This window comes from Scardinius erythrophthalmus (genome assembly GCF_964197995.2).
Source record: "Scardinius erythrophthalmus genome assembly, chromosome: 15".
Taxonomy (NCBI): Eukaryota; Metazoa; Chordata; class Actinopteri; order Cypriniformes; family Leuciscidae; genus Scardinius; species Scardinius erythrophthalmus.
The window spans coordinates 23,799,400-23,814,012 of NC_138235.1; the positions used below are offsets into that span (position 1 = coordinate 23,799,400).

At 35.4% G+C, this 14,613-nt stretch overlaps 2 protein-coding genes across 4 annotated transcripts in view; one reads left to right on the forward strand and one right to left on the reverse strand.

The window, feature by feature from the left end:
* Positions 1 to 5,540, forward strand: part of kcnab2b (potassium voltage-gated channel subfamily A regulatory beta subunit 2b) — a gene marked incomplete at its 5' end in the record, with an annotated part of 83,342 nt that extends 77,802 nt beyond the window's left edge. For all 3 annotated transcript variants that reach the window (XM_081385859.1, XM_081385860.1, XM_081385858.1), the window contains 3 exons: positions 1,449 to 1,569; positions 3,672 to 3,760; positions 5,405 to 5,540. In XM_081385859.1, coding sequence (XP_081241985.1) covers positions 1,449 to 1,569; positions 3,672 to 3,760; positions 5,405 to 5,494 — 300 coding nt within the window. In that variant the 3' untranslated portion in view covers positions 5,495 to 5,540. The remainder of the gene's footprint in view (positions 1 to 1,448; positions 1,570 to 3,671; positions 3,761 to 5,404) is intronic.
* The window catches only part of megf6a (multiple EGF-like-domains 6a), a 36,005-nt gene continuing 26,759 nt past the window's right edge, over positions 5,368 to 14,613 (reverse strand). Inside the window, exons 26-34 of the mRNA XM_081385853.1 lie at positions 14,437 to 14,568; positions 13,478 to 13,606; positions 12,375 to 12,503; positions 12,168 to 12,296; positions 11,873 to 12,001; positions 11,659 to 11,787; positions 9,893 to 10,021; positions 9,682 to 9,810; positions 5,368 to 9,593 (exon numbers count right to left, since the gene is read on the reverse strand). Coding sequence (XP_081241979.1) covers positions 9,544 to 9,593; positions 9,682 to 9,810; positions 9,893 to 10,021; positions 11,659 to 11,787; positions 11,873 to 12,001; positions 12,168 to 12,296; positions 12,375 to 12,503; positions 13,478 to 13,606; positions 14,437 to 14,568 — 1,085 coding nt within the window. The 3' untranslated portion in view covers positions 5,368 to 9,543. The remainder of the gene's footprint in view (positions 9,594 to 9,681; positions 9,811 to 9,892; positions 10,022 to 11,658; positions 11,788 to 11,872; positions 12,002 to 12,167; positions 12,297 to 12,374; positions 12,504 to 13,477; positions 13,607 to 14,436; positions 14,569 to 14,613) is intronic.

Genomic DNA, 14,613 nt, shown 5'->3' on the forward strand with positions numbered 1-14,613 from the left:
TGTTTTTGATTGTCGAAACATTTGTGATGTTATTTACTGTACATTGCATTGTATGGATAAGAATACCTACAGATATGAGTAGACATAACACATCCTTAACAGATTCACATGATGTACACTTGAGAATTAGTAAATATACATAATTGCCATGATAATACATGTTTAACATGATTATAAATAAGTGTTGAAGTATTTGAAGCAGCAAAATTAATCAAACAAATAATAATCATAACAAAACAGTAAAATCCATGTAACAAATCCAGTAACATCCACAAATACAAAAGTAACATGCATATTTTTTCAGACGGTTCAGAACCTATTTGTGCATTAAATTAAATATTTTACAGTTTTGATCTTGTGGATAAGTTTGAAACGTCAAGAATTCTCCCTAAAATTATAATTCTGCTATTATTTATACTCACCCTCATGTCATTCCAAAACCATAGAGCTTGAAGCTTGGAGCTTTTTTTAGAGGCCATGTTCACTATTTTATGGAAAAAATCTACACTACCTTTCAAAAGTATGGAGTTAGTAAGAGCAAGAATGCATTTAATTGATCAAAAGTACAGTAAAGGCATTTATAATGGTACAAAAATATTTCAAAACGTTCTTTTCAACTTTCTATTCTTTAAAGAATAAGCAGCACAACTGTTTTTAACATTGATAATAATAAGAAATGTTTCTTGAGCATCAAATCATCATATTAGAATGATTTCTGAAGGACCATGTGACACTGAAGACTGGAGTAATGATGCTGAAAAATCAGCATTGACATCAAAAGATTAAATTACATTTTAAAATATATTATATTATAATATTTAAATTGTACAAATAGTTTACAATGTTACTGTTATACTATATTTTTGATCAAATAAATGCAGCCTTGGTGAGCATAAGAGACTTATGTGTGCATAAGAGAAATCTTACTGACCCCAAACTTTTGAAAGGTAGTATATACGTTTTTTCAAAAAATCTTTTCTTTTTTTTTTTTAGACGAGAATGAATAAATAATGAACCATCAATGGCACTCTAGTGTAATACATACAGTAGGTGCAAGAGCACTGTACTTAAATATGGTAAGACTTGCTGCCTGTCAAAAGCACATTAAACAAGTAGCATAAATTATGTAATTACACAGTTTTTAAAACTAATTAATAATTTATGTTTACAATACCATAGCCTTGTCCTATTTCTTGTGTCAGTATTGAGCAAGTTGAGGAAGAGTTTGAGAAGTATAATGTTCACCAGCAGGTGATGGTAAAATACCCTCCCACCCCACCATCCCATCAGCACCCTCTCATAAAAACATGTTCCTGTGGCTATGTATTCAGATATTATCCATTCCATCATCACTTCACAAACAAAATGAATATCCACTGGCTATTCCCGTGGCTCTGTGGCCGGTGACGTGCGGCTCTCTGAGCAGGTGTGCTGTCTGTTTGAAACAGGGCTACCAGTGGTTGAAGGACAAGATCCTGAGTGAGGAAGGCCGCCGTCAGCAGGCGAAGCTGAAAGAGTTGCAGGCCATTGCGGAGCGGCTGGGCTGCACGCTGCCCCAGCTGGCCATCGGTAATACTGCCCAGGCCTTGCTGCTCTCTCTCTTTCTGTCTGTCTGTCTGTCTGCCTGCCTGGAGCTCAGGACAGGCTGTCTGTTCCCGTCTGCTGCTTCTGTCCTGTGTCTTATTGTCTTGGGTAATGTGTTGGACAGTCTTGTCTGTTAAATGTGTGTTAACTCGAAAACGACTAAAAACGCTGTATGCCACTGCCAGGCCAGTAGGTGGCGATGCGACTTTGTAAAGAAACACTACGTGCCTATAGACTGAACACATGTGCATGACGTCACTTTCTTCACAAATTCGCATTTTTGTAGTTTTCACGGAAATGATAACCGTATCGTTTTCGAAAACGTGCACTTTGAAACCCAATTTCAAAAGCTTGCGTTTTCAGGCCGCCAAACGCTGTTGCCGTGTAAATTAACGGCCAATGCGTATAAATAGATTTCTGTTTTTAGTTAAAAACGGTGTTATGTAAACGGCCCCTTACATAATTAGGATTCCTGTTCCTGAACATTACTATGAATCAATCAGATTCTTTACCATTGTCCATTCACTGACCTAAAGCGAGGGGACATGATTGGCTGATCAGCATGGCCCTGTTAGTTACAGCTGGTAACTGCATTATTATTAAGGCAAAAAACATCTTTTTCATTGACATGATCTGGATTTGCTGAACTTTACTTGTTCTGTGGCTACAAGTTTTGTTTAAAGTCCAACTGAAATAAAAATTGACCCTATTTACTTTGTTAGCGCATATTACTAGTCTTGTGGTGAAAAATGTATCCGTGCAAGTTAATACACAGAAAAAAATTGTTTGCCGTCGTAATCTTTAATCAAAGTCTGAAAAGTTACTTCCGGTCTGGAATGGCTGATGATGTAGGTTTGACGGCTTGGGTTGGGAAACGCTTAACCACTCCTCTCAAACTGTTAGTCTGCTATGAGCGAGAGATGGAGAGGAGGAGCGCTAGAGTAAAACCCTGCCCTCTGTTCAATATTCCGCTTCACTGGGAAATACGTCACAACACTGGAGAAAAGTCGTTTGCAACTTCCGGTTCACGCGGACTTTAAAGCACTACATCTTTTTCAATGTGTTGATGTGGGTTACCTGTTGGTTGTTTGTATTACATGTTGTTCAGGCTCTTCGTGTCTAATTGGTCTGTTCCTGGCCAGAATAATCTATATTATTCACCACACTACAATTCAAAAGTGTGGCTAGGTGAGGGTAACTTAACGCTAAACCGTCCCAAAAGCACAGAGGTCAGTGTTTGTTTGATAGGAACAACAAATGATGTCCAACAGTTGCTGTGTAAAGCACATTAAGCATATAAAACACTCAGCTGATGATTACTACGGTTAATAGATTAGGCTTTGCCTGTGTAGCTTCAGGTCTTGTTGCTTGTATTTCACACTAATCATTTATACTGTACATAACCTTATTTAATAGAGCAGTAAAGGTCAGAAGAACAGCTGGGGTTCAGTAGGTTAGTACTGACTGGGAACTACAGACCAGATATGCATTGCTTGGCACTTGATGTGATCTGTCTTGTATTCATTGTGCATCTGTTCTTGTGGTGTCATGTGCAATGTTGCTTTCTGCAATCTGTGAATGTTTTGTTAAACTTTCAAGTTAATATTATGCTTATTTTACTTCTATAATGTTACTGTGTGAAACAGGACATTCAAAATTCAAAAAATTGGGAAGAAATACAAATATAACACGAGGAACATGCATTAAATAAGTGAGTTTAATAGTTAGTTAGAGCCTGTCACTTGTTTAAAATAGAACAAAAATCAAGTTTATTTTTATAGCTTAAAACACACCTGCTTCAGTGGTAACCGGTCAGTTCAAGCTTAATGCCCACACGTTAGCACTGTCAAGTACACCTACTTCTGGCTTTCTTCTGTTCAGTGTTCTGACATTATTGATTACATAAAAAGCACACAGGCCTGCATTGCTTTCAACTCTCCTTAGAGAATCCAGTATCTAGATTTAGCTCTGTTACCTGAGGCCAGATTTCTTGTTGAGCTTTCGAATGGCTTTCACATGTACAGATTTGCAGGTCTAGAATCTTGCTGTCGAGTGTTTTGAGTGTCTGTGCTTTGGTCTGTCTCTAGCGTGGTGTCTGAGGAATGAGGGTGTGAGCTGTGTTCTGCTGGGAGCCTCCAGCACTGATCAGCTGATGGAGAACATAGGAGCCATTCAGGTGAGACACTGACAGCAGACAGCAGGATACACACATGAACAGAGCTTTTTATTCTGAGATGAAAGATACTGCAGTTTTTGCAAACAACAAATGGCACAAGAACGATATGACGCAACAAGCTGTGAAAATGAGCATTACATAATTTTGAAACACACTACAGCTTTGAATTTTTTTATGAGATTTCACTGTTCACACTAGACATTCTGAAATATTACACTATATAACTGAAAGATAAATGCAAAATCTAATTTATTATATAATTATAAATAATAATTCTAAAAAGTAATTCTCATTACAGGGCATTTAAGAGCTATTTTACCTCAGCGAATAAGCAAATTGTAAACGTATAAATATACCATAAATTCAAGAACTGCTGAACACTTCCACCCAGGGACTAAAAATACTTTCCAATCACCAAATGCAAGTAAAAATGTGTTGGCGAGTACATTAAATGGTGTCAATCGCCAGTTGGCCGGTAACGTTTTTATGAATTCTAGCGATGCAAAATTGTGAGAACATGAACAAACGTGAACAAACGAAAGTTTAGGCCTTTACCAATTTAAATATTCAAGCTCAAGAAGACGCGAAAGGGAACTCGATTCGTTACTCGCGCTCTGTGTGGAAAGTTTTCTGTGCACAAACATCTGAAGCATGTACCCAGAAATCTGTGTCTCAGACAGAGCGTGAATACCGAATTGAGCTCACTTTCACGTCGTCTTGCGGTTGAACAGACATATTCGAACAAAATTATCAAAATGCTCATCTTGACAAGTATCCTTGTAAACAGCCAGTTATGTCTTAACTGAATGTAAACAATTGAGAAAGAAAACATGTGTAACAGTATATTGGATCTGTGCATTAGCTCTTAAAGTGACAGCAGCCTAAATATTCCTGCTGCTTACTGTGTTTTTAGTGTTAATCAAACAACACAAATCAAAGGACAATCACTTGTTGCTCTTGACTGAATAATGTTTGTAACTTTAATAAGAATTAATCTGTTTCATGGCTGGTAAAAAATAATTGTTTATAGCAGATACATTTTCTTAAGTCTCTGGCTATGGGTAGGTGTGGCAAAAAGTTAGTTTTGAAGCATGCTTCTACCATTATTAGCCTCGACAAAGCTTGTCACACAAATTGACCATCTTTTTTTGGCAACATTCCCCAATAGTCATACTATACAGCAGGGCTGCTCGATTTGGGGTAAAAAAAATGGAATTAAATGGAATAAAAAATGTGCTTGTTTGTAGGGCTGCACAATTTGGCTAAAACCTTTTTGATTATAAGTTAATAAGACTATAAAATAATAATTATTATTTTTGTTTTAATGTGATTGCTAAATAAAATATATAAACAAAATTTTACTATTGTAATATTTTACTGTAAAATAAAAATCACGTATTTAAGAAAAATGTAATAATAAAAGTGCCGATTGATCATACCTACTAAATGGTGTAAGTTGTCACTACGGAACCTGTCATTAAACGGCCTATTATAGGCTTTGTAGCCAAGATTAAAACAATTATGAAACCACAAAAAATATAAAAAGTAACAAACATATTGGGCCATTGTTTAAGACTTTGAATTTTGTTATTAATACATTTGTAACATTGGAAAAACACAAACTTTAATCCAACATTCTTTCAGGTTCTTCCAAAATTATCATCATCAATTATACATGAAGTGGACAGTATCTTAGGCAACAAGCCCTACAGTAAAAAGGACTACCGGTCCTAAAAGGAAGGTCAGTGACACTATGTCGACCTGCTTCTTTCTCTGAGCTTTGACTGAATTAAACATTGGCACATGGGACCAGCACCGTCACGGGTCCTGCAAGGAGACACCAACTCGCACTCTACATGGAGTCTGCCGTCATTAGCCTGAGAAAGGCCAAGATCCGCACGGGCAGAAGGGAAGCATGCTCACTTACTCAATAAGCAGAACGCCGCTCCAACCACCAAGAAACCACTGAGATCAAGCACACTGGCTCGCTTCCTCCTCCCCTTTTTCCCCTTGTAGTAAACACTAAGAAGTGCAGTATTAGGGATCCAGAATTGTACTTATTCTAGAAATGCATGAGATTCACTGGCCAGTGCTTTTTCCCTACATTTTGGAAAACAAATAAATTTGCATAACCTAACAGGAAGTAATGAAACTGATGAAGCACTAGCAATTACATGACTGAACAAACTAAGCAAGGCATTTGAAGTTACTCATCTCTAGTTTTATAATGGAAACATCACTGAATTGATAGCCAATATGTGATTGTTTACAAGACCTCATTTATACTACAAGCTTGATCATTTCTGGCTGCTTTTTAATTCTAGAAAGGGATAGTCATTATATAATACTGTAGGTAAACAAACATTAGCCTTGGGTTGTGAGACTGTCAGAAATATTAATCAAAAACAGGCCTCAACAAATGTGCAATATCTGAAAGTGTTCGTAAACCCATCGTTTTTTCTAGAAAACAAATGTCCTAATACAGTGTAGACAGTAGTTGAGTGGTGGACTGTGTGCTCATGTCAGCTTCGTCTTGCTAAAACCAAAGAAATGTCCGTTTCCTCCAAACACCTGCGTTTGATCATGTGACTATTGTTTTAAAATGGTATTATTTGGTACTCATCGTGTCATCTGTACTCAGTGTTTGATGCATTGCCTTAATGATGTGTATTTGAATGTGGAAATCGCTACTCCTATTTATTTATTTATTTATTTATTTGTTTTATTTTAATGGATGCTCAATTATCAGAACCATTTTGAGCGCACTGGATGATTTTTATTCTGTCAGTCAGTATTCACACAAGACTGTCTAAAGAATTTTGAAGGAATTAAGGTGTTTTTGTTGTCAATTAACAGTTTTATGAACATTTTACCTTTTCATTTTTAACGTTGTTTGTTTGTCCTTGTGTATGTGTAGAATGGGTCTTACTACGTTTGTTTTTGGCTAATGGCGCCCTCTACTGGCCAGGAACACATCACTCCACATTATAAGTAAAATTACATTATTCCATTGAAAAAAATTAAATAAAATCAGTAGCTTACAATAGAGTGTAATTTATTTCGCATATGTTCTCCATGAAACATTTTCAATTACTCAGACATTTTCAAATTGATTAGCCAATTTGGACAGTGCTAATTTGCTGTCTGAGAATACTAGATTATATGCCTTATTCAGTACTAATGCTAAATATTCAGTGTTGCAACCATTTAATTAGCATGTTTCATCTGTACCAACAGAATTAGGCTATCTAGTGTATGCATTATGGCATTTTAAAACCATTAGTGGTAAACGGTGAGCATTACTGAGGGTGACAGAGGCGTTATAGAATAGCCTAACTTATGTTATCGTAATTATTAACTTATAATAATATAAATGAATTTATATCATATCAAGGCAGTTCAAATTATTCTGACTCATTCCAATATGAATGGACATTTTACTAAATTTAGCCTATGTATCGTCATCTTCAAAGAGTCTCAATATTGGCTGCATGTACATTAATGAATTTTAATAATGGCCTATATTTTAGTGTAGAACAATGATTATGCTTGGCTGAGTATGAAAGTGTTGACCTGTAGTTGGAATGTAATGCAACTTATGAGGGTTTTGATTGTTGATTGAGCCACATTAGTCGTAGGTGCGGAAATGCTGAGTTGAACATGCTTTACTATTACTATCCGAGAGGCTTTTTGAAGTAGCACTTTAACCAAAGAAGATCAGGCTTTGATAGAAGTGGGAGCAGTGCTTCAGTTGCCATTAGCTGAGGCTCATTGTAAATGTCCTTATATTTGTATTTGTGTGTTGAGTGAGGCTGCATCTATCATGAAATATTAGAGGTACTTTTCGGTTCAAAATATGTTTGCACTCGCTCAGGAAGTCATAACTGTTGTTGTCAGTAATTAGATGGTAAAAATTGCACCACATGTACCAGTTTCGTCATGTGGAGGATAAACGTCCCTGAATGAGAAATTGTTGCTGTATACAAATATAACAGCCTAATTAATTTTTTTTTTTCATGGTTGTTGTAGAAAGAGCCCCAGCTGAATACTTTGCTGTAAAATGATTTGAAAAAATATTGTCAATAGGAGTAACTATGTACAGAAACTGTAACTGTATGTACAGGAAATCTGAAATGTTTTAAAGCTTATTTGATATGAATAGGCAGTTTTTGGTAAAACCTTGTATTCTGATAATTAACTGTAATATGACCATTACTGTTAAAGAAATGCATTAAGTTATGGTGATCTCTGTAGATACGTAATGGAATGGTTTGATAACATGTATATAATCTAATTCTATATGCTATACTGATTTTAATGACCATAATCACATTTGCCTTCATTTATTTTTTCATTGGCAATTATTGCTTGACATTGTGCTTGAAGAAAAACATGTACAGCTTCAAATGATGAAAATAAATAATTCTAAAATCTTTTGTCTAAATGTGTGTTATTTATGATAGAACTTTTTCCTTGGTTTTTTTTATGGGAAACAAATAGCAATTTGTTCTGAAAAACAGTAAAAAGCGTAAAGAACAGTACCAGTTCAATGCATGCCTTTTTGCAAGTCTAAAGAACTATAGTTCAGTGATGTGCAAATTGCAAAATAATGCCAAAATTCTTATGATTTTTTGTTTTTTTGTCAATTAAACACTTAGTCCACCAAGCACAACATAACAAAATATGTTTAATCCCGAATAAAATAAAAAGTGTAAGCTTCCAGAAACTCAACCATTACAAAACAAAGAAAAAGCACTGACCATGGCCGAAAACAGAAGAATTTAAGTGCTATCTTTGGCCCTGACTTAGCTGCAGAAATATTGAAATATGCATTTCCTTTGAGTTCATATAGTCTGAAGTAAAAATTCCATTCACACATCACAAATGCACATGGTGTAGTTAGATATTATACTATACAAAAATAAATCTTGGAAAAAACCTACAAGGATGAAACAGGAATCATATAACGATAAGGTTTACAGTACAGTTTTCTTTCAAATAAAATTGTACAGAAGCATTTGCATAAAAAAACAAACTTACATTCATAAAGTATATGTACACAGGTAAAAAAAAAAAGACTCCAGATTCATATTTGTATATGATTTGAAGTCAACACCCAAATATTATACACCATAGTAATATATTTAACTCAATTTTGTGCAAAGTTCTACCTAAATTCTTAAAGTTATTACTTGAAAATGTTTATTATGAATGATGTAAGATACCATTAACATGCGTTTTACTCAAAGTATCTTAAAACAATTGCAAAAATTTTCACTCAAGACAAAATCTGGAGATAAATGGATATCAAACCATGTAATGAGGGTAAATAAGTGGTTCCTTAAAGGCCTTTGTTTGGGATCACAGTGGTGTTAAAGTGACACTGGGATTCAGTTTCAGGTGAACCGAAGGCCTTGATTTGTTGCTTTTCTTGATTACAGTTAAACTAACTAAAGTCTTCTAGAAGCTCGATCTCCCTGAGCAGAACTGATGCTGAAAAAACTCTTCAAAAATTGTTGAATTTGTCCTCATCTAGATGGAGCTTCAATATAACAAGTCATGTTGGACTTTATGTCCACTTTTCCATGAGAAAGTAGATCATTTATTTAACTAACTATTGGAAGTCTCTACTGGCACAAGAGTTTGTCCTTGTCAGAGTCATCTGATCATTTGGTGGACTTTTGCGTTCAAAGATCTTCAAATGCTACAAGGCTAAAATTCAAGGCAGGTCAGTTTACAGTCATTGACACTGTCCGTGAGAAAAAAACGTGAGACTGCTATACTCATGAGTCCTTCCTTTTGTTGCTGCTAGTACTCTGACTGGATGTGAGCCCTGTTATTAACACATGATACAGGAAAGTTATTCTCCGAAATCACTGTTAAATGCGAAGGTTATTGTGAATGACCAATAGTGAAATTACCCTCTTGACAGCTCGGTCCGACCCATCTGTTCATACAGGTGCAGCGCCCATTGCGTGGATTGCACTGGCCTCCGTTGTGACATTCACATCTCTCTGAGCAGTCAGGCCCAAATCGATTTACCCCACAATCTGATGTGAATTCAAAAATAAATATTTGACTGTATGACTGACAAAAAAAGTACAATTCCAAGAAATTTGGTGGAAGGCTCACCTATATCACAGCGAGATCCCATTTTCCCAGGTGGACACAGACACCTGCCACTGACAGGGTCACATGGTGTGTCTCCATCACAGTCACATTTGTGGACACAATTACGCCCAAATTTTCCAGGCTCACACTCTGAAACATACACATACAGTATGAAATAATGGTAATCCTTTACAATAAGGTTTCATTTGTTAACATTAGGTAACTACATTTGGGTAAGTTTACAAGACAAGGATGTACTAAAAATGGAAAAGTTTTTCCTTAACATTGTTGTATGTAACGTGAAAAACACAGTCAAAAAATCCCCGTTCACACGGATCCACGAAAACGACTAAAAACGCTGTATTATGCATGACGTAAGTGGCGATGTCACTTTCACTACATGCCTATAGACTGAACACGTAATACACATGCGAATAACCTCAAGGAATCTTTTCACAAATTCACGTTTTTGTAGTTTACACGGAGGCGACAACTTTTAAACCTGTTTTCAACACTGTAAAAAAATGATATGATGATATGAAAATGAATAAGTAATGACAACATGTGTTTTTACATTGCTTTAGCTCATCAAAATAAGTTAAGCAACTTTTTTTAAGGTCAGTTTAATGTAATTTAAGTTGAAATGACTTAAACATCCAAGTTGATTGTACTTAAAAATTCAAAGAAACAACATTTTTAGGCCCCCAAAACAACATGCAAATGAATGGCCAAAATGCATAAAAGGTTTTCTGTTTTTAGTTGAAAACGGTGTCGTGTAAACGGCCCCTTAGTCAACATGAACTAACAATGAAAATACTAATACAGAATTTATTAATAGTTAATGTTAATACTAATACAATTTTAAGATCAATCTGTTAACATTAGTTAATGGTCCTGGTATACTCTACATAAATGTAGACAAAATGTTCCCACAAAGTTGGCAATATCCGAAATCCTTGTCCTTGTGAGGACATTTTGATGTTGTTGTTTTTTTTTTTTTTTTTTTTTTTTTTGAAAATGTAAAAATGCAGAAAGTTATGTCAATGGAAAGTCCCCATAAAACATGGAAACCCAACATGTTTGTGTTGGCATATATATATATATATATATATATATATATATATATATATATATATATATATATATATGAAGAGTTCAGATGCAAAAGGCTCTAAGTGCCATCTGAAATTTTCTTCTAGAATGATCATTTTTATAAAGCTTGTATATTTAAGTAATTTCAATTAAATGACAATTAATAGGTAATTTGCATTGCCATTTAAGTGAAATTATTGAACATAAATTTACGAGCTTGATAAAAATGATCATTCTCGAAGAAAATTTCAGATGGCACTAAGAGGCTTTTGCATCTGAACTCTTCATATACACACACACATAACACACATAGTTTCAGTATTCAAATAAATTAGTTTTTTTAGCATTCTCTTCCTCAAAGAATCCCGAAAAAAAATACCTTCTCAAAAATATAAATAAATGCAATAAATCAGCATATTTGAATGATTTCACAAGTATCATGTGACTTGAGCAATAATGCGAAAAAATTCAGCTTTGCCTTCACAGGAATAAATTCCATTTTAAAATATATTCAAATAGAAAATGGCTATTTTAAATTTTAATAATATTTCACAATATACATGTTATTTATTTTGTCAAAAAAAGAGAATAAGAGACTAAGAGTAAGAGAAATGTGGCTAAATGGAAAAATATAAGACTCAAAAACCGACCCCAAACTTATATACATGTAACATTATAGAAGAGCTCCTCTGTACCTCTATCACAGCGGAGTCCTTGGTAACCTGGAGGACAGAGGCAGCGGCCCGTTCCAGGGTCACACGGTGCATTGGCACGGCAGTCACACAGAAGCTGGCAGCGATGACCATGGAAACCAACAGGGCATGCTTTTGATTAAAAGAAAAGAAAAATTAAGAATCATCAGAAAACTGCTATGCAAAATTCTATGAAAAAGATCCTGTGTTTTCTCACCATGTTCACAGAGATGCCCATAGTATCCGGGAGGACAGTGACACTCGCCCGTCACTCTGTCACAAGTGCCGTTATTTTGACAGTCACACATTTCCCTGCAGTCAGCACCATATCTCCCTCTGGGACACTCTGATCAACACAACAACACATTTGAATTGTACATTTTGGCTGAAAATAATTCTCAACTTATCGGTATTGGCTTGAATTTTTATATTGGTGCATCACAGGTTTAAAATATTGATAAAAGGTGCGTTAGCAGAATTTTCATTTTCATGTTTGGGTAACCTGTGCTGACCTATATCACATCTGTCTCCTGTCCAGCCCAGCCCACAGGTGCAGTTTCCTGTAACAGCGTCACACACTCCTCCATTACTGCAGTCACAGCGCTGAGCACAGTCTTCCCCAAACCAGCCCTTAGCACAGCCTGAGACACAATTACATCAGCTTATTTCACACAAACTCAATCCCTCCACCCTCAGTTTTAGCAGAAATACTGTCAGACCTTTCCCACAGTCTTCCCCTCGCTGGCCAGCTTTGCACACACATCTGCCTGTGACCGGATCGCTCCGGGCCCCTTCACCACACAAAGCTACTTGTACACAGTCTTGCCCGTAACGGCCTAACGGACAGGCTTTAGAGAGAGAGAACAGTCTGTTAGTGATTACACTCACCTTTCTTAAACCTATGGGCCTCTTTGGTCAGAAGTGACCGAAAAATTATTTTTTTGCTTCATCAGAATGGGATGACACTTGGTGACTTTTGTCGCATTAGCTATGTAAATGTCAAAAAAAAAAAAAAATCATGGAAATAATTTGGATATGTTAAAGGGTAAAAAAAAAAAAGTCACACTTGGCTCCTTCGCGGTTTAAAATGACCGATATACGAAATGAATGGGAAATATGAAATAATACGAAAACTCAGAGAATCTTTTGGTGGTACAAACTACAAATCAGCCACTGTGCAGAAAAAAGTGCACAGCAATTAAAAATTATTGCTATCCATTCCTTATTTTGTTCGATTTTTAATTATCAAATACTAACAAAAATGCTTTCCATGAGTTCCCTGTTAATGTTTGATTGTAATCATAATACAAAACCTGATACTAATCTGACAAAATATATCTAAATCTTGACAAAAGTATGAAATTTAGAATGTCTAAATATATATCTAAATGCAAAACCTCTTAAAATTATGAAATTCTGTCTAAAAAGTTTTTTTTATTTTTTAACGCCTTCAGATGGCACTATTCTCCATAAAGAAAAAATATAAAAAAAAAGATTTTAAAGGCCTTCACTCTATTTTATTGTGAAAAATAATAAAAAATAAATAAAAAATATTCGAATGGAAAAATAGCTCATAAAAACTTTTATAAATATTGCATAGTATCATAAAATCACCTCAAAATTCAAAATAATAATCAAAAAATATTATTGAACAAAAATATATATTACATTGATTTTCATGGGGAAAAAAAAAATAAATTACATTTCAAGGCTTTGGTCACTTTTGACCGAGAAGGAGGAGAGTGTGACACCTAAACCAAGAGGTCCAGAGGGTTAAATCTTGAAATGAACAATAAATGAAAATTGTACAAGTGTGACTAACTGATATTGCAGTTTGGTCCAATGTATCCTGCTGGGCAGGTGCAGGTGCCCGTGCTGGTCTTGCACACTCCGTTGTTCAGACACTGGCACTCCTTTTCGCAGTTGGGACCATAACGTCCCGCCTCACACTCTAAAACAACAATGAGGCATCAATGGTACAATGACGATTAGACCTTTAAAAGTTCATAGAATGTGTTTCTTCAACAAAGAGCATTTTAGCCACTAATGTAAATTTAATTTAAATATTTTTGTAATAAAATGACAATAAAAGATTGATTGGAAATTACACACTGTAAAAATATTCTGCACACATCACGTCTCATATTCAAGCTCAAGCACGTTCCAATAATGTTCTCCATGTTAAACAAGTACACTAACTTAATACACTTGATAAAAGTTCCTATATAGTGTCAGTTGTAATGACAATGCTGTCACAACTGAAGGACAATTGTAAATTGTGTAAAAATTAGATTTAGATTATTTTATAAATGTAATTAATATTTTTTATGTTTGATTTTTAGGATGAAAGTCTGGGACAAATCTATATATTTAAAGCATTTAAAAAGTAGCACAAATAAATGAATGCATGTAAAAAGGTTTTTAATATTTAATATGAAATTTTAATACAAATCAACACTTGTGAAAGCATATTTGGCCTATCTGGTGTATTCATAAATGAATATATTTTTTTCCCATACTGCCCTATTGTCACGTTGAATCCTTTCTGTTCGTCTTAAACCTTTTAAAGGCCAGTTCACACCGCACCGACAGACGGCAGCAGACACTTCGACAGCTTTTATCGGATCAGTGTGTTATCCCTGTCGGAGCTTGTTTTCTCCGACTGAACATGCTGAATCGGAATTAGAAGTGACGTGCTGTAATCTGACTGTCACCGCTGGTCTGCCGGTACAGTGTGAATTACCCATAAGATGAAAGAAGGTGTCATCATGAAGGGCACACCTGTATCACACGTGGTGCCATGGTATCCTGGAGCACAGTAACACACACCGGTGACGGGGTGACAGAGCTGATTCACCTCAGAGCACTGGCACACCTGGTTACAGTTCAGTCCAAACGTACCTGACTGGCACACTGACACACACCAGCAAGATCAGTGTTTCGCTCATGTGCTGTCAA